Below are 21,844 nucleotides of genomic sequence, written 5' to 3'. Positions count from 1 at the left end.
GCAGCCCCGGGGGAGCGGGAAGACGCATCTGGGGTCTCCTACCCCGTGGTGGAAGCCCGGCTCTGGGTGCAGCCCCAGGAGCTCCCCAGTCGTCCAGTGCCTTTCTTTTCCAAGAGCTGAATTCAAGGAAGGGGAAAAAAAAAGGGCAAAAAAAAAAAAAAAGGCAAAAATCCTCCCAACTGCCCAAAGGAAAAGAAAAAAAAAAAAGGGAGATAAAAGTAGGGGAAAAAGAAGAGGGAAAAAAAAAACGGGGAAAAAGAAGGGGGGGGGGGAAAGGAAAAAAAAAAGAGGGAGAAAAAGAAAAAAAATAAAAAGAGAAAAGAGAAAAGGAGAAAAAGAGGAAAAAAGAGTAAAAAAGAGTAAAATATAAAACAGAAAATAAAAAGAAAAAAGAAAAGGGGAAAGAAAAAAAAAGGAAATAGAGAAAGCACGACAGGCCGTTAACCAGTTCCTTGTCCGTGCCGTTGCCCGCTCACTGCTGGGGGCTGCCGACCCCCTCGGGCTGGCGGCGCTCACACGAGTTCACGGGCCACAGCTGTGTCCCCACAGGGTGCACAGCCTTCACCTTGGCTGGGCTGGGAAAGAGGGTGTCCTCCAAAAATCCCACAGGATGACGCAGCCTTCACCACAGCCACGGAGAAGGTGTCCCCATAAAAGGCCCCATGAGATACCGCAGCCTTCAACACAGCCAGGGACAAGGTGTCCCCATAAAAGCCCCATGAGATACCACAGCCCTCACCACAGCTGGAGAAAAGGTGTCCCCACAAAAGCCTCATGAGATACCATAGTCTTCACCACAGCTGGAGAAAAGGTGTCCCCACAAAAGCCTCATGAGATACCACAGTCTTCACCACAGCCAGGGACAAGGTGTCCCCATAAAAGGCCCCATAAGATGGCTCAACCGTCACCACGGCCACAGACAAGTCATCCCCCTAGAAATCCCACAAGATGACGCAGCCTTCCCTACAGCTGAGGAGAAGTGTGTTCCCAGAAAAGCCCCCTGAAACAACACGGCCTTCACCATGGTGACAAGATGTCCCCATAAAAGGCCCCGTGAGGTGACACAGCCTTCACCAGAGCTGGGAACAAGGTGTCCCCAGAAAAGCCCCATGAGATACCACAGCCTTCACCACAGCTGGGAACAAGGTGTCCCCAGACAAACGCCACGAGATATCACAGCCTTCACCACGGTCAGGGACAATGGCGTCCCCATCAGCCTCGTGAGATGATACAACCTTCACGCCCCCAACGAGGCCACGTTCACCAAAACCCCGCAAAACCCCCCCAGCGAGCCATCTCACCCTGCAACACCCCTTCCCAACCCCCAAAATGAACCAGAAAAAGGAAAAAAAAGCCCCGTAAATACTGTACAAAACCAAGCATTACCCTCCTTCTCTTCCTAGGAGGATGGCCATAAACCGGCCTGAAGGCCGCACGTAGGCCCTGGGGAGGAAACGTGTGTGGGGGTGGCTGTTTTAGGGGAAAAATATGGGATTTAGGGAAAAGGTGGGGGGGATAATGCTGCCGATGCCAGGGCCACTGATCGTCCAGACGCACAGAGCGCATCTGAGGGGTCGGTGGCACCGGCATCGGCCAGGGCAGCCCTAGTTTCTCCATGCATTGCTTTATCTCAGCCAAGAGTCCCACAATAACCGCTCCTTCAGCCCCCAAAAAATTGCCCCCCCAGTCTCTTGCTGGAGGATGGTGGGAGACGGACAGCAAGGACCAAAAATCTTTGCCTCACGCCTTTGCAGGCAACCCAACAGCGTCCCAGTGGGGCCCGAGGTATCTCTGAAAGTCCCCTGGTTCAGCCTCCCTGGTCATGATATCTGCATGGACGGAGACCCCACTGCCTCTCTGGGCAACCTTGCGCCAGCGCTTGGTCACCTTGATGGTGAAGAAGTGTTTCTCGATGTTCAGAACCTCCTGGGTCTCAGTTTGTGGCCATTGCTTTGTGCCCTGGTGCTGGGCACCACTGAGAAGAACATGGCTCCACCCTCCCTTCAGGTATTTATACCCCTTGATAAGATCCCCCCTGAACCTTGTCTTCTTCAGTCCCACCTCTCACCGCCTTTCCTCCTAGGTGACATGCTCCAGTCCCTGCATCATCTTGGTGGCCCTTCCCTGGACTTGCACCAATATATCCACGTCCCTCTTGCACTGGGGAGCCCATTGCTGGACACAGCACTCTACTGAGCGGCCTCACCAGCGCCTGGGGGCAGGACCACCTCCTCCAACACTCTTCATGCAGCACCATTAGCCCTCCTTGCCCCAAGGGCACATTGGTGGCTCATGGTCATGTTGGTGGCCAACAGGACCTCCAGGTCCTTTCCTACAGAGCTGCTTTCCAGGCCAGTAGCCCCCAGCACGTCCCGGTGCCTGGGGCTGCTCCTTTCCAGGTTGAACAAAATGGACTCAAGAGTTGGCTCTCAGCACCCAGGCGGGATGGAGCACACCCCACCCAAACCTGCCACTGGGAACGAGGACAGGCAAAGGGCGACGAGGAGCAAGGTGACAGCCACAGCGCTCACGGGTCGTGGCACCTGCAGCAGGGCCCAGGTTCTGTCCCTTCTGTTCCACCTCCCAGCAGATGCACCTACACCCCGTGCAGGATGAGGAGCCAGCTCCAGCCCCACACGTGTCTTGGATGAACCAATCCACACCTCCTCCACTGTGCCCGAGCACTGAGTCCCACCACAGCCAGAAGGGACAGACAACACACGCCACACGAGAAGCATCACCTTTTTAATTAAAAAAAAACAACAAACAAACAAGAGAAGTAGGGCCTGCCATGCAGATGCTGGAAGGCAGCTCCAGGCTGGGCAGAGGATGGGCTCTCCTCTACCATGGGCTCCTCTCCACCAAGGTGGGAGCAAAGCCCCATTTTGTGCCAAGCCTCCAAAACATGCTGCAATGTCCCACCGAGGCAGGCAGCCCCTAGAAGAGCTTCTGCTCCACCACAAGGGTTTGGTTCCTCCGCCCAGGGCTGTGCAAATTCAAAAGGAACAATCGCGGAGGGACCCACAAGAACCCAGAGCTCTCCCTGGCCTCCTCTTCCTCGCTTGCTACCCCTGCAGCTCAGGAAGCAGGGGTGGCACCAGCATGAAGAGGACAGTCCTCCTGACACCGATCCTGTGGCCCAGACCAGGACGGGCAGCAGCACTGGGGCAGGAGAGCCAAGGGATCCCCGGGAAAGGCACAGCGGGAAATATATCTACAGACGAGAAAGGTTTTAATTCAGCATTTCTGTCCCAAGAGCAAAGCTGAGGGTTTTTCACCCAAATGTGATGGTACCCACAGGGCACCGCCGGCCCCCCGCGGGGAGTCCCCAGGCCCCGTCACGCTCGTCGCGCCTTCTTGTTTTTCTTTTTCTCCTCCTTCACGGCAGTGTCGTGGGCTTTCCTCTTCGCAGCGAGTTTGTTTGCCTGCGGAGAAACCCCCGAGATACGGAGTCAGCCTGTCTGCAGCCACCAGGGTCCCACCAAACCCTCCAGCTGCAGGCGGGGGAATGGACCCATCTGCTGCTGCCTGCACCCGGGCCACAGAGAGGGGGGGCAACTTCGTTTGCTGAGCACAAGCCACGGCCCCCAGGGAGCAGGAGGAGCTCTGCCCTGCCAGGGTGGAGACTGCAGCCAGGTGATGCCGGGGAAGAAGCTCGTAAAGCTTCACCCTTGCCCACCTTCGCTCGGTGCCCGCACTAGGTACAGAGAGGAGCAGAAGGAGCAGCCCAGAGCTGGCACAGCATCGGAAGCAGAGGCTGCTCCCTCTCCCCTGAGCTGGGGACAGACCTGGCTTTAGCCATCCATAGCTGCAAGCCAATTTGGGAACAGCTAGCACCAGGATCCAGGCAAGGGTCTGTAGCCCACAGTAAGCTCGTACCTCTCGGACTTTGCGCTTCTTGCCAAACATGATCTTCTTGTAGAGATATTTCTCCCTTTTCTTCATCATCATGATGGCCAGACGCTTCTCCTCGCTTTGCTGCTCCTGCTCCAGGCGCTGCTTGTCCTCCAGCCGCAGCTTGCCAGCTGTCACCTTCACGGGAAGCGCCTGCCGGGAGCCAGAGAGCTCAGGACCCCGGATGCCCACTACCCTTCCCCAGGGATAGATGTCTCCACACCATTCACTGGGGGCCACGGAAGAGCCGCAGCACCCTCTGGACCAGAAGACAGGTCCTGAGTGTGACTGGGAGCTGTAGCTCGTGAATATGGGTCCAGGACCCAGAAGCGTGGTGGCCACAGCAGGGACTGAGCCGGGCCGCCCCACAGCGAGCAGAGCCCCAGCAGGGACAGAGCTCACCGGAGCTGCCTCCTCCTGGGGCTCCCACTCCGCTGCCGGGAACCGTACCTTGTTGCTCTGAGTCTTCTGCTCTTCCATCTTCTTTAACTTCATCTCCTCTTCCTTCTCAGACTCATCTTCCTCCTCCTCCTCCTCTTTGTCATTGTCATCCTCCTCTTCCTCCTCCTCTTCCTCCTCCTCCTCACTCTCTTCATCTGCAGAGAGACCACCGTTACCAACAGGAGAGCAGTCGCTGGCCCTGGAGTGGGTACGGCCCTGCCGAGGCAGCAGCGCGGCCCGGCTCCTCAACCACTCCGACCTCGGAGCCTCGCATCACCTGGGTTCTCGCCCCTCTGCATGGCCAGCAGCTTCAGCTTCTCCGGAGGGATGTAGTCTCCTTCCTGCTCCGTCACGAAGGGCGAGAGATGCGGGGGCAGCAGCACGCCAGGGAAATAGTCAGCCACAGGGAGGCACAGCTTGGCATTCACGGAGTCGAAGACCCACTGAGGTTGCAGGTAATACCTGTGGGGCAGAGGGACCCGGGCTCAGGCTCTTTCCTCCCACCCCAGGCTCTGGAGCCCATGGGGGTTCAAGGCAGCAGCAGAGCAGGATGTGACAGGCTGCCCCACTGCTTGCCAGGGACACCCACTAGCCCAGGTGGCCATTCTGGGGACAGGCCACCTGCCTCACCCACCTGCCAACAATCTGCTTCCCCACCCGGGGCCGGTCAACAATCTGGTGGGTGATGGAGGGGTCACTCACGTCATAGGTGGCACCGATGCACAGGGACTTGTCCCAGGAGACCTGGCCACCAAAGCACCTGCCAGCAAAGCCCACCGAGGAGTCAGGCAGGCAAGAGGGGCCCTCGGGGCCATCTCGCCCACGGGAAATCAGGCAGATCGGCCTCGACAGTCCCAGGAGAGAGGCTGGGAGAGGGCAGCCTGCCCATCACGTACCGGATGATGAAGGCCAGTGGCTCTCGAGGCACCTCCCTGTTGAGGAAGAAGCGCAACCCTTCAAAGAGCTTTTTGTGCTTCTCCAGGGCCTCCTGCTCCTTCTTCCTCGCATCCATCTGCTCCGCGGTCTCCTGCTCAGAGCAAAGCATTCAGCCTCCTCCCCATGAACAGCCCCTGCCAAGACCCTTTCTGCAGGGAGGGCTCTCGGAGGGTCCTCATCCTCCTGCCAGTCCCTCCCAGCACCACACCAGGCCCTGCCAGCCTGTGACCGGCCATAAGGCATACTGCAGACAGCATCACCCAAAGCCAGGGCTAAGCGTCCCCACCAGGCTCTTACCCCCTCCACGGGGAACTCATCCATCTCCACCTCGTCCTCGTGGGTCGGTGCCACCACACGGGCCAGGCTGGCGCTCAGAGCCGACAGTCTCTGCAGTGGGAGGAGACAGAGAAGGCGTCACCGGGGGATGGGAAAAGGGGCAGCCTCACAGAGGAAGGAGGAGGCCATTTCTCAGAGCAAGAGGTCAAAAGACTTTCTCCCAGGACCAGACACACATTCAGCCTCCTCCATGTACTGTCCCACCCTGCAGTGCCCAGCACGGGGCTTTGGAGGGTCCCCGCCATGCAGGAGGGAGGCCAGTGGCCCCTGAGGCCAAGCACAAGCTCCTCCCTTGGCCAGCAGGAAGGGGCAAGGAGTTTGGGACCAGCCCCCTCCAGCAGGCAGGGATCAGGCCCTGCTCCTCAGCCCCCACACGAGTGCCCCACGCCAGGAGGGGGTCTGTGGTCAGGCCACCACAGCCACACAGGGTCCTCCCACGGGCCACGGTGGTGGCAGCGTCCCTCACCTCCAGGTAGCTCTCGGAATCCATGGCGTAGTCCTTGCCCTCTGCAGGCTTCAGCTCAACGTCAGCCTGGCCATCGATCTGCAGAGAAACAGAAAGGTGGGGAGGCAGCTCCCAAACCCAGAGCTCCCAAACATCCCCTGCTCCCCCAACTCCAACACGTCCTCGCTTTCCACCACCCACACCGGGTGGTGCCAGCAGGCTGGGGCCAGCACGGCACGTCCCCGCGGGCAGGCAGTGGCCTCACCTTGGGGGGGTAGTGCAGGTTGAGGGACTGGTAGAGGCGAAAGTTGACGAAGCCCAGGAGAGTGGTGTAAAACTCTGTGAAGGTGGCCATCACACGGTAATCCACGTCTGTGGGGTGCTGCAGGCACACGGGAAGGGTGAGGACACAGGGACAAAAAGACCAGAGTTCCCTCTGCAGGGACAGGGTCCCATGCCACCCGCACAGGGAGGAGGATCCTGTCCCCTTCACAGCAAGGGCTGGAGATCCATGGCCACCGCCAGACCCTGGGCAGGGAGAGCTCTCCAGGCTGCTACACGGGGCCTTGCTGCCACCCCTCTGTGAAGGCATCTGCTCGGACAGATGGAGCAGTCCATCCCATCATGGAAAGGGACCTTGGTGGCCTTGTCCAGGGACTCTGCTCCTCCAGGTGAGCTGCACAGGCCATGGCAAAGCCAGACAAGAGCAGGGCGAGGAGCCAAAACCTGGCAGGGACCCAGCCAGCCCCACAACAGCCAGAACTGAAGGGAGTGAGAAGGAATGCTGGCTGGGAAGAACATGGAATGTTCTGGCTGGGAATGCTGGCCGAGGAGATGCTGCAGGGGGGACGTGGGGACGTACCAAAGGCCACGAAAGCTGGAAAGCCTCAACCCAACTATGCCAGGCGCTAGAAAGCCCGGGAGTGAAATGAGGACACTGCTGTGATGGCGAACTCCTTTGTGCCAAGGATTTTGGCAAGGTGTGGTGCAGCACAGCCGTGGGGCTGTCCAGGCATGGTGGCACCCACAGCTGTCCCCTCGCCCTGTCACCTGCCCAGACCGTGCGGGGGACATGGCAGAACCACCCTGGCAGAGCATGCAGGGTCTGACTTGGCTCTTCCTTAAGTGCCAGAAGCCCCATTCCTGCAGGTTAATCTTTAATTGCTGATTAAGGCCCATTTTAATAATTGACAAGAGGAAATAAGGAACCGGGGAGACTGGTACAGCCAGGCACAGGGGACACAGGGTACGGCCATCCCGGGGGTTAGAAGAGGGTCGTGTCCCCGCACGCCTTCCCAGCCAGGCCAGGTACTCACATCGTGGGCGAAGGTATAAGGGGTGATCCAGGTGACGGGCTGCCCCAGCACCTCGGCCTGGTAGTAGATGCCCTTGATGGAGAGGAAAACCTGGCAGGGAACAGCAAAAGGACTCAGGGGGAGGAAGGCCAGGGGTGCTTCCTTGTGCTTGTCCTCATTAACCCTTCCCCTGTCATCAGTTTCATCATGGGAGCGTCACAGACGGCCCGGCAGGACTCGTTCCCCACCTGAAGCTGCCCTGTGCCTTCCTGGGACACAAGTCCCCCACCTCCACCTCCCGCCCCGGGGCAGGGAAGGTCTCAGCTCCCTCCCTCCCTCAGCACCCACCTTGCGCAGGGAGCGGGAGGCGATGACGTAGTTGAGGAACTCCACGGCCAGGCGCCGGCAGAGCTGGATGGTCTGGACGTGGCATTTGCCCGTCCTCGGGAAGGTAGAGAAGAGGAAGCACATGGAGAGGGCATCGTCCAGGTCCCGCAGCGCGTCTATGAAGGTTGGGTACCTGTGCCCGGGCGGGAGGAGAAGGGGGAATCACACCCAGCACCAGCGCCCACCAGCTCCCCCTTGGGAGGATTACAAGAATGCCACCAGAGCGTGCAGGGATGAAACAAGGAAAGCCAAGGCCGCCTTGGAATTAGACCTGGCTAGGGACATCAAGCACAACAAAAAGAGCTTCTACAAGTATATTGGAAGCAAAAGGAAGACCAGAGAAGTTGTAGGCCCACTGCTGAATGAGGCAGGAGTCATGGTGACGGAGGATGTGGAGAAGGCAGAGTTACTGAATGCCTTCTTTGCTTCGGTCTTTTCTGCTCGGCCCAGCCCTCAGGAGTCCCAGGCATTGAATAAAGTAACAGGGAAAGAAGACGACTTCCCTTGGGTTGAGGAGGAGCGAGTGAGGGACCAATTAGATCATCTAGATATTCACAAGTCCATGGGCCCTGATGGGATGCACCCGAGAGTGCTGAGGGAGCTGGCGGAAGTCATTGCTGGGCCGCTCTCCATCATCTTTGAAAAGTCCTGGAGAACAGGCGAGGTGCCTGGGGACTGGAGGAAAGCCAATGTCACTCCAGTCTTCAAGAAAGGCAAGAAGGAGGAGCCGGGGAACTACAGGCCGGTCAGCCTCACCTCCATCCCTGGAAAGATGATGGAACAGCTCGTTCTGGGTGTCATCTCAAGGCACGTGGAGGAAAGGAAAGCTATCAGAAGTACTCAGCATGGATTCACCAAGGGGAAATCATGTCTGACTAATCTGATAGCCTTCTACGATGGCATGACTAGATGGATAGATGAGGGGAGGGCGGTAGATGTGGTCTACCTTGACTTAAGCAAGGCGTTTGACACGGTCTCCCACAGCATCCTCATAGGGAAGCTTAGGAAGTGTGGGTTAGATGAATGGACAGTGGGGTGGATAGAAAACTGGTTGAAAGATAGAGCTCAGAGGGTTGTGATTAGGGGCACAGAGTCTAGTTGGAGACCAGTGACGAGTGGTGTTCCCCAGGGGTCAGTACTGGGTCCAGTCCTCTTCAACATATTCATCAATGACCTGGATGAGGGGATAGAGTGCGCCCTCAGCAAGTTTGCTGATGACACCAAGCTGGGTGGGGTGGCTGACACACCGGAAGGCTGTGCCGCCATACAGAGAGACCTGGACAGGTTGGAGATCTGGGCAGAGAGAAACCTTATGAAGTTCAACAAGGGCAAGTGTAGGGTGCTGCACCTGGGAAGGAACAACCCCATGCACCAGTACAGGTTGGGTGCTGACCTGCTGGAGAGCAGCTCTGTGGAAAGAGACCTGGGAGTCCTGGGGGACAACAGGATGACCATGAGCCAGCAATGGGCCCTTGTGGCCAAGAAGGCCAATGGCATCCTGGGATGCATCAAGAAGAGCGTGGCCAGCAGGTGGAGGGAGGTCATCCTCCCCCTCTACTCTGCCTTGGTGAGGCCGCACCTGGAGTACTGTGTCCAGTTCTGGGCTCCCCGGTTCAAGAGGGACAGGGAACTGCTGGAAAGGGTGCAGCAGAGGGCTACAAAGATGATTGGGGGACTGGAACACCTCTCTTATGAGGAAAGGCTGAGGGATTTGGGTCTCTTCAGTCTGGAAAAAAGACGGCTGAGGGGGGACCTTATCAATGCTTATAAATACTTAAAGGGTGGGTGTCAGGAGGATGGGGCCAGGCTCTTTTCAGTGGTGCCCGGGGACAGGACAAGAGGCAATGGGCACAAACTTGAACATAGGAAGTTCCACCTAAACATGAGGAGGAACTTCTTTACCCTGAGGGTGACAGAGCACTGGAACAGGCTGCCCAGAGAGGTGGTGGAGTCTCCAACTCTGGAGACATTCAAAACCCGCCTGGACATGTTCCTGTGTAACCTGCTCTAGGTGACCCTGCTCTGGCAGGGGGGTTGGACTAGATGATCTCCAGAGGGCCCTTCCAACCCTATGATTCTATGAAAGCTGCTGGGGCTGGTGGAGAACTCGCGTGAGGGCACTGTGGGCTGCATGTCCCCCAAAGGTGGTGACCCACACGGACGGCGTGTCCCCCCTGGGCACTCGGGAGCCTGTGGGCACACAGGGACCTCCAAGCAGTTGCCCAGGCCTCTCCGGGGAGCCAGGAAGGTCCCTATGCGAGGGGATGGCAGCACCCCTGATTGCAGGCTGGGTGTAAACGGGTTTTAGGGCACCCGCAAGGACCGAGTGCTGGGGAATCCCAGCCTGGATCCGCCGAGGACAAGCGTGGCCCGTGGCCTGCAGTGCAGCACATGGCACTCCTCGGACGGATGGACGAGGCCCAGCCAAAAGCTGTAGGACTCGAACGCTGTGGTCGGAGGGAGACCACACGGCCTCACGGCTCGACCAGCGGTGGAGCCGCCGTCTCCGCTCCCGAGCACCGAGCTCGTCGGGGCAGCGTCTGTCCCTCAGTCCCGTTGCTCTCTCCCCTCCCTGCACCAGCACAGCGAGGTCCCAGGCACCGCCGGCACAACGAAGAGACCTGCCAGAGCACGGTCCCTCCCTCCTGGGTCCTCTCCTCTGCCATTGCCACCAAATTCCCCAACTCCGTTGGCACGATCCACCCCCCACCAGCCCTCCCTCCAAGGAAAACACTGTTCGAGGAGAGGAGGAGAGCTCTCAGCATCTCCCTCGAGATCCTGGAGCCATCTAGGAGGGCCAGGCACTCCCTGCTCACTCCTGCTTTGCTACAGCCAGCGTGCAGCATGCTACGGCCTCCTCCTCCAGCCCAGAAACACCGATTTCCATCAACGCCCCCCCCCCCCCCCAAGAATATACGCATGAATTCGTAAAGAGGGATGGACACGGCCAAGGATCCACAGGTCCAGGCAGCTCCTGGGAAAGTTCCTCCCAGAAAAGGCCGGCTCCAGGGGCTCACCTCTCCTTCACGATGTGGTCGAGCTTGTAGGTGGGCTTGTTGTCCTTCAGTCGGTCTACGGTGCTCCATTCACTCTTCCCGTACGCCTTCCGGAGCTTCCGGACAAACACCTGCGGAGGGAAAGGGAGGCCAGGGGCTCTGTGGGGGAGGACAAGCCTGGAGCAGCCCCTCAGGCACCACCCGGGGGGGTCTTGTGCAGGGTAATTACTTTATACTCCCGGAACTTGTTGACAATGGGCTCGTGAAGGAGGAATTTGATATCCTTGAGGAGGTAGAAGGTCCTGGGTGCGGTGGAGCCTTTGTTCACCTTCTTCTTGTGCTTGGGCTCGTGGGGGTAAATCCCCTTCAGGATGCAGAGGCGCCTGGTAACAGCGAGGAGGGTGAGACGGGGGTGGGGGGGGAGGCCGCAGCACCCGTGTACCCCAAAGCGGGACGCCCTGGGGCCCCGTTCCCTCCGGTGCTGCCACCCCTTGGCGGAGGGAAGCCCCATAACTTGGCAGCCTGGAACAGGCAGGTCACGCCGCTGCGGTCCCTAGGGAAAAGGAGTCCCCACGCCCACCCCAGGCTCGATCCCCTGCTGCTCCCCTGGGGGGTTCAGGGGACGCGGGGGCCGGGGGAGGTCCAAGAGGGGGTCCTGGGGGGCAGGGGGGAGGGTTCAGTGGGGTCCAGGGCCATCCTGGGGTGAGGGGGGTCAGGGTCGCCAGGGGAGAGAGTCAGGGGATCCAGGGGGGGGTCTCAGGACGGGTTTAAGGGGGTCCAGGGGCATCCCTGGGGGGTCAGAGTCCCCAGAGGAATGTCAGGGGGTGCAGGGGGGTCCCAGGGAGGGCTCCAGGGGGTGGATTCAGAGGGGGCTCAGGGGGTGTCCCAGAGAGGTTCATGTGGTCCACGGGGATCCCAGGGCGGGCTCAGGGGGGGTCCCGGGGCGGTTCAGGGGGTCCCGGGGGGGGTTCCGGCGCACCTGAAGTCGGGCAGGCTCAGCTGCAGCTTCTTCCGCGCCCGGTTGCGGGTGATGTAGTTGGTGGCGGATCCCCGCTCGTACTGCGGAGAGACGGGGGCGTCGGGGGGGGGGGCTCGGCACCGGGAGGGGAGCCTCGGGGAGCCCCCCCCCACCGGGAGAGACAGCCCCGGAACCACCGGCGCTCCTAGGGCTGGACAGGGAGCAGAAACGGGAACCGGGCGGGGAGGCGGGTTGGGGGGAGCGGAGAGAGAGACCGGGCACCGGGTGTCACGACGTGAACGGTCACGGGCACCGAGGGGTGTCACCAGAGGCGGGGGGAGCAAACACAGGCGGGCACCGGTACCGGAGGTGGAGGGGTGAGAGAGCACGGCACGGGTGGGCACCGGTACCGGCTGGGGAACGGGCACCAGAGGGAGGGGGGGGTAGCACCGGAGAAGGGGGGTGGCACCACACGGGAGGGCACCGGGGGACGGGCAGGGGCACACCGGGGAGTGTGAACGCGACTACCGGGAGCGTGCCGGGGGAAGGGGAGGGGGTGGCTCCGGTGCCGGGGGGGGTGGGAACGGGGGACCCCGCGGTACCTTCTTCTTCTCCAACCCGCCCATGGCCCCGCCGCCGCCGCCCGCGTGCTCCCGGCCCGCCGCAGGACCCCGGCCTGCCCCCGGCCTGCCTGCGCCCGGGGCCCGCGGGCCCGCCGGGGACGGGGCCGCCCCGCAACGGTCATGGGGGAAGAGCGAGTAGGATGGTCAGGGTGCTCAGGGCGGGCAGGGTGCGCAGGGCGGACAGCGTGCGCAGGCGGCGGGGCCGGGCTCGGTCAGGCGCGCCGCGGGCAGCCCGCGGCGGCCTAGAGGGAGAGGTCCTTAGGCGCGGGGCACGCTGGGATATTACGGGGCTGCGCGGGGCACGGCGGGAGGGGGTGTCGGCCCGGTGAGGCCCGGGCGGGGACGCTGCGGAGGCCTTGCGGGACGGTGGGTCCTCGGCCGGTGCTGCTCAGCCCCGGGGGGGGGTTCCCGTCGTCTCCCAGCTGGAGGCAGCGCCCGAGGCTCCGAGCCCTTTCCCCGGGGGTGTCCACCCTGCGGGGTTTGTTGTCTCCTCCCCGCCCAGCGTCGCTGGGGGGGGACCCCCACGGGCGCGCTCCGGCCGAGCTGAGGGTCCCCGCCGTGCCCAGAGGGGTGGAGGAGGCCGGGTCCTCCCCAGGTTCCCCCGGCTGCAGGGGTTGGAGGAGGCGGGAGAATCGGGGACTGTCCCGGGGTGGAAGGGACCCGTGGGGGCCATGGGGTCCCGCTCCCTGCCCCTCGCAGGGCTCCCTACGCCTGAGCCACAGGACTGAGAGATTGGTCCAGGCGCTCCCTGAGCTCCGCCAGCCGTTTCCTCAGGTGGGTGTGAGAGAGGAGGTTCATCCTGCCCTCTCTTTGAGCCTCCTCCCTAGAACTCGGCGCAGCTCCATTTTCTCCTGTTAAAGAAGAAAGGGTTGCAGCGGTTCGGCTCCCCTCAACACGAGGGTCTTAACTCAGGGAGAGCCTTACTGATGGGCGCAGCTCCTGTGAGATGTAAACAAAGATGAAGACGTGACTGTGTCGTACGTGTCGTAAAACCAGAAATAAACAAACCCGGTGTCATTCCCTATTAGAAAAGGCTGAAGATCTCCATACAGAACCGGAAGCAAACACTCAAACAACAGCTGGGAAATGTGGACGCTTTTCAGGGTTTCACGGTCGAACGCGGAGCAAAAACTATGGGTTTTTGTTGTACAAACAGCATTAGCTTTTTGCCAAGTTTCATATACCCTGTACAACTCCGTAAGACGATAAAAAGAAAGCGACACGCCACAAAACTGTGAAAGAAATAGTGCGACCCCTCGCCTCCTGTTATAAACGCTTTACTGGGCTGGAAGTGGAATTTTTAGCAAAGGAGAAATGAAAAATGGAATCGTAGAATGCTTGGGGGGGGAAGGAACCGTTAAATGCCACCCAGTAGCCCCCCCTTGCCATGGGCAGGGACACCTTCAGCGACACCCGGCTGTGCAGAGTCCCCTCCAGCCTGACCTGCGGTGGAGGGACCCCCCACGGCCTGTCACCCCCTTCCCGGTATCCCCTGGCAGACGGTGACCTGGGACCCCCCCTCCCCTCAGCTGCGGGATTTTCCTTCTGGGGCTCAGCACCCCCGTTCCCACCCTCCTCTGCCTACCTGGGCTTGATTAATCCCTTATTTTTTTATTATTTTTTTTTTCAAAAAAAACCACCCAGTTCCAGGTGACCAGTGGAGTTACCACTTTCAAAGGCAGCGGGGGTGGAGGGCGCAGGATTCTGGGGGGGGGTTTCATCCCCTTTTTCTTTTTTTGGGCAGACTTTGGCAGGTGATTGTGACCTGATCGCCGGCAGTTTGGGTCTGGCTGCCCCGGCCACGGTGCGGAGGGCAGCGAGACCTCGGGGTTGTGCCAGGTCGGGGAGCCGGGAGGGAAGAGCGGCCGGGAGCACTTTATCTCTGCCCCGGCGTGGGGTGGCCCCACTCCCTTCTGCTTCCCCTCCAGCCAAAGTCCTTTCCCGTTTCTGCTGACTTGGCCCCGGTGCGCGGAAACGGCCTCTTGCGACGCCTTCCCGTCCCCGGTAGAGTTTGCCTGCCTCTGCCGGGCTGCCTGCCGTGCCGTGCCGTGCCGTGCCGTGCTGCGGCACCCACCGCCCTGCTCCGGCATGTGGCTGCTCCTCGTCCTGCTGCAGGCTGCGGTCCTGCCTGCCCAGCTCTGCGGTGAGTACGGTCCCGCCGGGGGTCTCCCCCGTGTAGGACGGTGCCTGCAGCGGGTCCTCGAGCCGGCTGCGGCGGTGGAGAGGTCCCTGGGGAGCAGGGCTGGGGGGGACACGCACCATCCCGTACTCCAGGCCCGGCGGGGGGGACACTGGCATCGTGAAACCCCTCCGGTGATGAGTTTTCCAGGGCTGAGCTCTCCCCAGCGTGCTGGGGTTGAGCCTTATTCCTGCACCCCCCTGCCCAAAGCCCAGAGCCAGCCCCAGTCCTGTGCCCACAGTCCCCCCCGGCCCTGACACCGGTCCCCTGGGGACAGGGGTGTCACCCCAGCACCCCGCCAGCTCCACAGGCGCGGTGGGAGGGCGGCCGTGCCTGGGTTTCAGGCTCTCCATGCTCCTGCTTTGTGTCACATCTCTTATTTTGTTTCTTCCCCAATTTTTTTGGGGGAGGGCGGAGACTTGAGGTTTTGGGACTCGAGGGAGGGCACAGGGTGCGCGGCACGGTTGGGGTGCTGGGTCTCCATCGCCACCGGTGCTGGGGGCTGCAGGTGTCGCGGGGACCGGTGCTTGGGGTAGGCTCGGCCCTCTCCTGCCCCCCCTCACCCTCCGCTCCCTCCCCGGGGCCGTGGCGGGCAGAAGCCCCGGGGGGGGAGGCGGCGGCGGTGCGGGAGCTCAGCGCCCGGCTGCTGGGGCTGGCGGGGAACCCGGCGCGGGACCCCGACCCCAGCGTCTACCTGGCCCTTCGCCTGGCCGGCGACCACGACCTGCGTGAAGAGGAGCGGTACCTGGCGCGGCTGCGGGACGCCTTCCAGCGCCGCTACGGCCGGTAGGTCCCCAGGGGGGACACCAGGTCCCCCTCAGGTGCCTCCGGGTTTGTCCCCTGTCGCCCAAGCCACCCCGGCCACCCACTGACACCGTGTCTCCGCAGGAGCCTGCAGGCAGCCGGCCAGCTCCATGGTCACCCCCAGTGGGACACTACAAGCACTGAGCACAACACGTACGTGTGTGTGTCCCACGGGGACGGTCCCCTCCACCTGCGGGGTGACAGCCCCCTGGTGTGGTGGGGGGGCTCTGGCTGCTGGTGAGAGCTGACACGGTGGCTTGCAGGAACGCCGAGGCGGAGTGGCCGGAGACGGGGCGACTGGCGCTGTACCTGCTGGGTCTGCGGGCCACGTGTCCCCTGCCCGAGCCCGGTCCCCAGCGCTTACTGGTGACATGGCTGAAGTACTATCTGGAGGAGGACTGGGCGGGTGAGAGCAGCCCCACGGGGCCACCACGGCGAGCACCCACCCGTGCACCGGCACGTCCAGCTGCGAGGCCACTGGCTTGCCCCAGTGACAACAACACCTTGTCCCCAGGCTCCCGACGGCACGGCCAGCCCCTCACCAGTTACTACCAGTACAGCCTGGGCGTGCTGGCGCTGTGCGTCCACCGCAAGCGGGTGCGGGAGGAGGTGATCCACCGGCTGCTGGCGGCGGAGCACCACGGCAGGTTCAGGCACACCAGTGGCAGCACCGTGGGTAAGGGGCCGTGGGGACAGACGGGGCGGTGGCACCCCAGGGCGGGCGTGCGGCAGCTGGGGTGACACCGTGTCCCCACAGACACGGAGGCAGTGGCGGCGCTGGCCTTCACCTGCCTGGTGCAGGAGCGGCTGGTTGGGTCCAGGCTGGCGGCGGAGCTGCAGGCAGCCAGGCGCAGGGTGAGGAGGAGGATGGTGGAGGCGCAGGACCCGGATGGCTTCTTCGGCAACGTCTACAGCACCCCATGGGCCATGCAGGTGGGGGTCACGGGCCAGGGGCCTGCATGGTGGGGCATGGGTGCAGGTGTGGGTGCAGATATGGGTGCCTGGGCAGAGGCAGCCGCCGCGGGGCAGGGGCTGGGCAGGCAGGTGATGGTCACCACCACCACCAGCGTGGTGGCCACGGCCCAGGGTCCCAACCCGCCCCCCGCCTCTGCCACTGCCCCGCCGCCTTCCTCCTTCCCGCTCCCAGGTTTTCATCGCCACCAACACGTGCCGGACGCAGCCGGCGTACGGCCGGGCCATGGCCGCGCTGCTAGAGAACCTGGACGCCTTCACCACTGCCGCCACCATGGCCCAGGTGCTGCCGGTGCTGTATGGCCGCTCTTACCTGGACATCGCCTCCATGCGCTGCCAGGAGGAGCTGGGTAGGAGCCGGGGCGGCGTGGGGAGCCGGGGGGGCTCCGGGATGGTGTTGGCACGCACCACGGTGGTGGCTTGGTCCCCGTCAGTGCCATGGTGGCTTCCTTCTCACAGACACACTGATGCCCATCAGCGCCAAGCCACCGACTGAGATGCTGGGGAACATGACAGTGCGGCTGGTGGTGGAGTGCCCCGAGCCGCGGTGTCCCCAGCACCGGCTCTACGACCGGACGGTGTCCGCGCCCGCCGGCGCCTCCCTCCTGGACGTGCTCAGGGCGGCCACCGTGCAGGGACCCCCCAACTTCACGTAGGTGGTCCCGCGTGCCGGTGTGGGGTCCCTGCGTGTCACACCCAGGGTGGCCACGTGCCCGGCACACGTGTCACGGGTTCAGCCCGGTCCCCACCGCCTGGCTCCCTTGGCAGCAGACGTGCCCCATCGCCGGCTGAGGGGCCGGACCCTCACCCCCCTCTCCCACCCGCCAGGTTTGTCACCCAGGACACATCCCAGGGCCCCTTCCTGAGCAGGGTGCTGGGGATGGAGGCCCGGCAGCAGCAGCGGAGCTACTGGCAGCTCCTCACCGCCCCCGGCACCAGCCTGCAGATGGGTGAGTGACGGGTGGGGGTGCCGGGGGAGGCGGCGGGGTCCCGGGCAGCCCCCACGATCGCTCTCCCACCTTCTTTCCGCAGGTGTCGCCGACTACAGACCTCATGACGGGGAGACCCTCATCCTGCGCCTCAGCGAGTGGTAGAGGGTGGGGGGGACGATGGCAATGAACCTCCTGCCGTGGCACAGGACCTGCCGGCTCCCTGCCTCCTCCTTTCCCTGCGCCCCGTGTACCAGCACCCCAAATCTGCCCGGGGAGGAGGCAGAGGGGACACACACGATGCCCTGTGTCCTACGGGCACGGTGGGACGGGAGCGCCCGGACTGGCAGTTCCTCCGGTCCCGGCCCTGCTCGGGGATGGGGCAGCAGGTTTTGGGGAGCCTGAGCCAGCGCCGCTCGTCCCCAGCAAGCCACCAGCCGGGGCCATCCTCCTCCATAAACCCTCGGGGGGACACCCCCGGCCCCCTTCTTTGAGCCCCACACCGAGGGCTCGGGGACCGCGGTGGTCCCGGTGCCCCGCAAACACTTGCTGTGTCCCAAACCTGTGGGATTCCCTCCCCCCCTCAGCCCCGGATTTAATCCAAGCCCCAAAAACCACCCAGGGGCAGCGGCAGTGAAGGCAGCCGGGGCAGGCGGTGTCCGGGGCGGGGGGTGCCGCTGCGGTTTGGGGCGTGGGTGCGGGTGCCATGGCGGGTGATGCTCCCGGGCCGGCGGTGGGGAGCGATGGCGCCCGCCCGGCGTGAGTCAGACGGGGGCTCTGACGCAGTCCCTTCGCCGCCGTCACCATGGAGGCCGCCTGTGCTCCGGCTACCGCCAGCCGAGCCGCCCGGGCGGCCATGCACGGCCTCCGCTTCCCGGCAGGCCCCGCAGCACCGGGCGGCATCCCCGGCCGTGCCCCCCGTGTCCGCCCACCCGCACCCCGCAGTCCCCCGTCCCCGCACGGCGGCCGTGACGCGGCGGCGGCCCCGCGGGGAGGAGCCTCCCTCCCTCCGCTCCCCGCCATCGCCAAACTTTCCGCTCGCTCCCGGCCGCCACCGGCGCTGCCTCCCTCACACATGGCACCAGCACCCCGGGGCTGAGCCCTGCCACCCCCCCCGGGGCGGGTGACGCCACCACCGCCACCGTCGGCAGGAGCCGGGGACCCACCGCCACCACCGTCACCACCGCCATCATCACCGCCGCCGGCTCCCGGGAGGACGGGGCAGAGCGGAGGGTGGCAGCGGGGGGGAGCGGAGCCGGTGCCCATGTGCCTGCGGTCCCGGCGGGGCGATGAAGCAGCGATGACGATGGCAGCCGGTGAGGGGACCCTCCGGCCCTGGAAACCGGACCCGGGGCAGGCAGAAGGAGGTCGGCCACCCCCGGGGCCATCGCTGCCCTTGACCCTCACCGTCCTGGCCTGGCTGGGCACCGGCACCACCATGGCCGGCCTCAACAAATGGATCTTCGCCGCCCACGGCTTCCGCTACCCGCTGCTGCTGTCGTCCCTCCACATGCTGTCGGGGGTGGCCGTGGGCTACCCGCTGGGCTGGGCGCGGGGACCGTCACCCCCTGCCCCCCGGCCCCGCGCCAGGATCTACCTGCTCAGCCTCACCTTCTGCACCAGCGTGGCCTTGGGCAACCTGGGCTTGAGCTACGTGCAGCTGGACGTGGCGCAGGCGGTGGCCACCACCACCCCGCTGGTCACCCTGCTGCTGTCGGGGCTGCTGGGGGGCCGGCGGCACCACCCGCTGCAGTACGCCGCCATGGGGCCCGTCTGCGCCGGGGCCGCCTGCAGCATCGCCGGCGGGCTCCGCTTCTACCAGCCCGGCTGCGGCTTCCTCCTGGCCGCCACCGTCCTCCGCGCCCTCAAGTCCATCCAGCAGAGTAAGTGCCACCCGCCTGTCCCCGTCCTGCGCGCCCGCCCTCCCTCCCCTGGCACGGCCCCCGGGCCGCAGGGGTGCTGCTGTCATCCCGGTGCCACCCCGGGGGCTGGTGACGCTCCCTGCTCACCCCGACACCGGTGCCACCCGCTGCCCACCCCAGGCCCAGTGCCACTGCATTGCCACCCCAGCCCTGGTGGCACGCTGGTCCCCAGTGCCAACCCCACGCCATCCCCGTCCCAGCGCCACCCGCTGTCACCCTTGGCCCTGGTGCCCCCCCAGCGCCCCGTTAGCCCCAGTGCCACCCCAGTTCTAAGGCCACTCCATTGCCACCCCAACCCTGGTGGCACTCACTCCCCACCCCTGGCTCTGATGTCACCTCAGTGCCACCCCAGTGCCACCCCCTCCCCACCCTGTCCCTGGTGCCACCCCAGTGCCACCCCTTGCCCACCCTGTCCCTGGTGCCACCCTAATGTCACCCCAGCCCCAGTGCCACCCCTTGCCTACCCTGTCCCCTGGTGCCACCCCAGTGCCACCTTGTCCACCCGGCTGCCCCCCCTCGGGACTGTGCCACGGTCCTGGCCTCGAGGTCACCCTGGTTTGTCGGTGACGAGCAAACACCTTGGTGGCCCTGTGGTGGCCCACGGGCACCGCTGGCTCCCAGTGACAGTGTCCCATGTCCTGGGGCCGTGAGGGGGTGGCAGTGCCTTAGCCTGTCACAGGGACACCCAGGCCATGGGCTGCTGGGTCCCCTGCGAGTCCCCGTGCCAAGCGGCATCGTCCCTATGCCTGGGGACCCCGGCAGCCGCGGTGCTGCCTGGGCTGTGGTGTCCTTGGCCGGTGGCGGAGAGGAACCGGCCGGGGTGTTTTTTGGCCGGGAAGGGAGCGTTTCCTCTGGGGCCGGTGACTCAAGCGGGCACCACGGGGGTCGGGCTGTGGTGTGGGGCCGAGTGTCGGGCACACGTCCCATGCTGTCCCCAAGGTCCCCAGGGCACCGCTGGCGGCTGTACCGGGGGTGCTGTGGCCACCTGAGGGATGCCACCGCCCCTCGTCACTTGTGGGACATGAAGAGTGGCCCCGAGGAGGCTGGGGGCTGCTCCGTCCCCCTGGGACATGGCAGGTGTCCCCCTGTGCACGCCTGTGCATGGCAGCTGGCGCGGCTGTGCCTGCTGTCCCCAGATGACCTGGGGATGGGATGGGACATGGGGACACATAGGGGACAGGCCACACGCCCAGAAATGTTGCTGCCGGCTGCACAATCTGCCGAAAAAAGAGGAGGCAGGGAGGTGGTGGTGGGGGGGTGGAAGCCACGTTTGCTCCAAAACAGGGTGGGGAAACTGCTCCGTCCAACCCGGCGGGACCCTGGACCCCGAACCGGGGCACCCTCGAACCGGGACACCCCCAAACTAGAGCACCCCCGAATCGGGGCACCCCCAGCCTCACGGAAGGGGCTGCCCCCCTACCCCATTCCCCCCTTCCCGCTGACATTTGGGATTTCTTACCCGCCTGGGCAGCGAACGGGGGCTCACGGCGGTGGGGGCGGCGGAGGGTGTCCCCGTTGGGATAGTCCGGGGGTCCCGCTCACTGTCCCCCTTCCCCCCCCCCCCAGGTCTGCTGCTGCAGGAGGACCGGCTGGACGCCCTCTCCCTGCTCTGCCTGACCTCCCTGCCCAGCTTCTGCCTGCTCTTCGGGGCGGCCGTGGCGCTGGAGCTGGGTCCCTCCTGGGAGGGCGTCCTGCGCTACGACGGCACCCTCTGGGCCTGCGTCCTGCTCAGCTGCCTGGGCTCCGTCCTCTACAACCTGGCCACCTTCTGCGTCCTCTCCCTCACCTCCGCCCTCACCGTCCACGTCCTGGGCAACATCACCGTGGTGGGCAACCTGCTGCTCTCCCGCCTGCTCTTCGGCAGCCACCTGAGCGGGCTCAGCTACCTGGGCATCGGGCTGACGCTGGCCGGGATGTTCATGTACCACCAGCCGGACCTCATCGCCGCGCGCTGGGCGGCGCGGCCGCGGCGGGGACCCCCCAGGAGGGAGTAGGGGCCACGGGGGGGGCCGGGGGGCGGATGGGAAGCCGGGGCGAGCGCGGCTCGGTGCAGGCACACGTGTGCTGGTGTGCGTGGCATTGTGCAGACGTGTGTGCTGGGGTGTGCACGGCTCTGAGTGCACACGGGGGGTCGATGTGCACAGGTGCGTGCGTGCGCACCCGTGTGCATGGCGTGCACGGCTGTGTGTGTGCGCGTGGGCTGGTGTACATGGCTGTGTGCGCACCCGTGTGCATGGCATGCACAGCTGTGTGTGCGCATGGGACGGTGTACATGGCTGTGTGCGCACCTGTGTGCATGGCGTGCATGGCTGTGTGTGCGCGTGGGCTGGTGTACACGGCTGTGTGTGCACCCGTGTGCACGGCTGTGTGTACACGTGGGCTGGTGTACGTGGATGTGTGCGCACCTGTGTGTGTGGGATGTGTGTACATGGCTGTGTGTGCACCCGTGTGCATGGCGTGCACGGCTGTGTGTGCGTAGGCTGGGTGTACATGGCTGTGTGCGCACCCGTGTGCATGGCGCGCACGGCATGGCGCACACGAGTGTGCTGGGGTTCACGGTCCTGCGCGCACACGTGTGCTGGTGTGCACGGCTGTGTGTGTGCGTGGGCTGGTGTACGTGGCTCTGTGCACACATGTGCCGGTGTACGCAGCCGCACGTGCACCTGTGTGCCTGGCGTGCACGGCACTGTGCACAAGGATGGGCTGGTGTGCATGGCTCTGCGTGCA

General features: G+C 64.0%; 3 protein-coding genes across 5 annotated transcripts; 2 read left to right on the top strand and 1 right to left on the bottom strand.

Moving 5' to 3' along the window:
• Positions 1-2,730: 2,730 nt before the first annotated feature.
• On the bottom strand, positions 2,731-12,366 carry PES1 (pescadillo ribosomal biogenesis factor 1). 3 transcript variants are annotated; one of them, XM_074606492.1, is made up of 16 exons: positions 12,291-12,362; positions 11,710-11,789; positions 10,960-11,113; positions 10,752-10,861; positions 7,696-7,867; positions 7,369-7,458; positions 6,318-6,434; positions 6,074-6,151; positions 5,569-5,658; positions 5,232-5,362; positions 4,970-5,095; positions 4,613-4,797; positions 4,345-4,490; positions 3,880-4,047; positions 3,299-3,425; positions 2,731-3,214 (listed from the first exon to the last, which is right to left on the bottom strand). In XM_074606492.1, the coding sequence occupies exons 1-15, from the start codon at positions 12,312-12,314 to the stop codon at positions 3,339-3,341; spliced, it is 1,758 nt and encodes a 585-aa protein (XP_074462593.1). In that variant the 5' UTR covers positions 12,315-12,362; the 3' UTR covers positions 2,731-3,214; positions 3,299-3,338. The 3 variants fall into 3 exon arrangements, with proteins under 3 accessions (XP_074462593.1, XP_074462594.1, XP_074462592.1); XM_074606493.1 differs by having other exon boundaries at positions 11,710-11,899; positions 12,291-12,360; XM_074606491.1 differs by having other exon boundaries at positions 2,731-3,425; positions 12,291-12,366.
• A 1,779-nt stretch (positions 12,367-14,145) lies between these two features.
• Positions 14,146-17,406, top strand: TCN2 (transcobalamin 2). Its single transcript, XM_074606429.1, has 10 exons — positions 14,146-14,454; positions 15,087-15,276; positions 15,379-15,447; positions 15,558-15,700; positions 15,809-15,970; positions 16,052-16,227; positions 16,442-16,616; positions 16,726-16,918; positions 17,095-17,216; positions 17,299-17,406. Exons 1-10 carry the CDS (start codon positions 14,400-14,402, stop codon positions 17,358-17,360), a joined length of 1,347 nt encoding a protein of 448 aa, XP_074462530.1. The 5' UTR covers positions 14,146-14,399; the 3' UTR covers positions 17,361-17,406.
• A 906-nt stretch (positions 17,407-18,312) lies between these two features.
• On the top strand, positions 18,313-21,223 carry SLC35E4 (solute carrier family 35 member E4). The gene is made up of 2 exons (XM_074606431.1): positions 18,313-19,078; positions 20,684-21,223. The coding sequence occupies exons 1-2, from the start codon at positions 18,460-18,462 to the stop codon at positions 21,109-21,111; spliced, it is 1,047 nt and encodes a 348-aa protein (XP_074462532.1). The 5' UTR covers positions 18,313-18,459; the 3' UTR covers positions 21,112-21,223.
• The last annotated feature ends 621 nt before the right edge of the window (positions 21,224-21,844 follow it).

The sequence above is a fragment of the Larus michahellis genome, chromosome 13 (assembly GCF_964199755.1).
Source record: "Larus michahellis chromosome 13, bLarMic1.1, whole genome shotgun sequence".
NCBI classification, from domain to species: domain Eukaryota; kingdom Metazoa; phylum Chordata; class Aves; order Charadriiformes; family Laridae; genus Larus; species Larus michahellis.
Note: the sequence above shows the minus strand (reverse complement) of the source record. Positions and strands in the feature narration are given on the sequence as shown.

What these genes read in the sequence shown, in the direction of transcription:
- PES1 (XM_074606491.1), bottom strand. Translation starts at nt 12,314, where the DNA reads ATGGGCGGGTTGGAGAAGAAGAAG. An exon ending in ACCTGCACTACCCCCCCAAG is followed by an intron (nt 6,152 to 6,317) that starts GTGAGGCCACTG and finishes GTTTCTCTGCAG; the next exon opens with ATCGATGGCCAGGCTGACGT. An exon ending in AGAAGACTCAGAGCAACAAG is followed by an intron (nt 4,048 to 4,344) that starts GTACGGTTCCCG and finishes GGCTCCCGGCAG; the next exon opens with GCGCTTCCCGTGAAGGTGAC.
- TCN2 (XM_074606429.1), top strand. Translation starts at nt 14,400, where the DNA reads ATGTGGCTGCTCCTCGTCCTGCTGCAGGCTGCGGTCCTGCCTGCCCAG. An exon ending in TTCCAGCGCCGCTACGGCCG is followed by an intron (nt 15,277 to 15,378) that starts GTAGGTCCCCAG and finishes GTGTCTCCGCAG; the next exon opens with GAGCCTGCAGGCAGCCGGCC. An exon ending in CACCAGTGGCAGCACCGTGG is followed by an intron (nt 15,971 to 16,051) that starts GTAAGGGGCCGT and finishes GTGTCCCCACAG; the next exon opens with ACACGGAGGCAGTGGCGGCG.
- SLC35E4 (XM_074606431.1), top strand. Translation starts at nt 18,460, where the DNA reads ATGTGCCTGCGGTCCCGGCGGGGCGATGAAGCAGCGATGACGATGGCA. An exon ending in CCTCAAGTCCATCCAGCAGA is followed by an intron (nt 19,079 to 20,683) that starts GTAAGTGCCACC and finishes CCCCCCCCCCAG; the next exon opens with GTCTGCTGCTGCAGGAGGAC.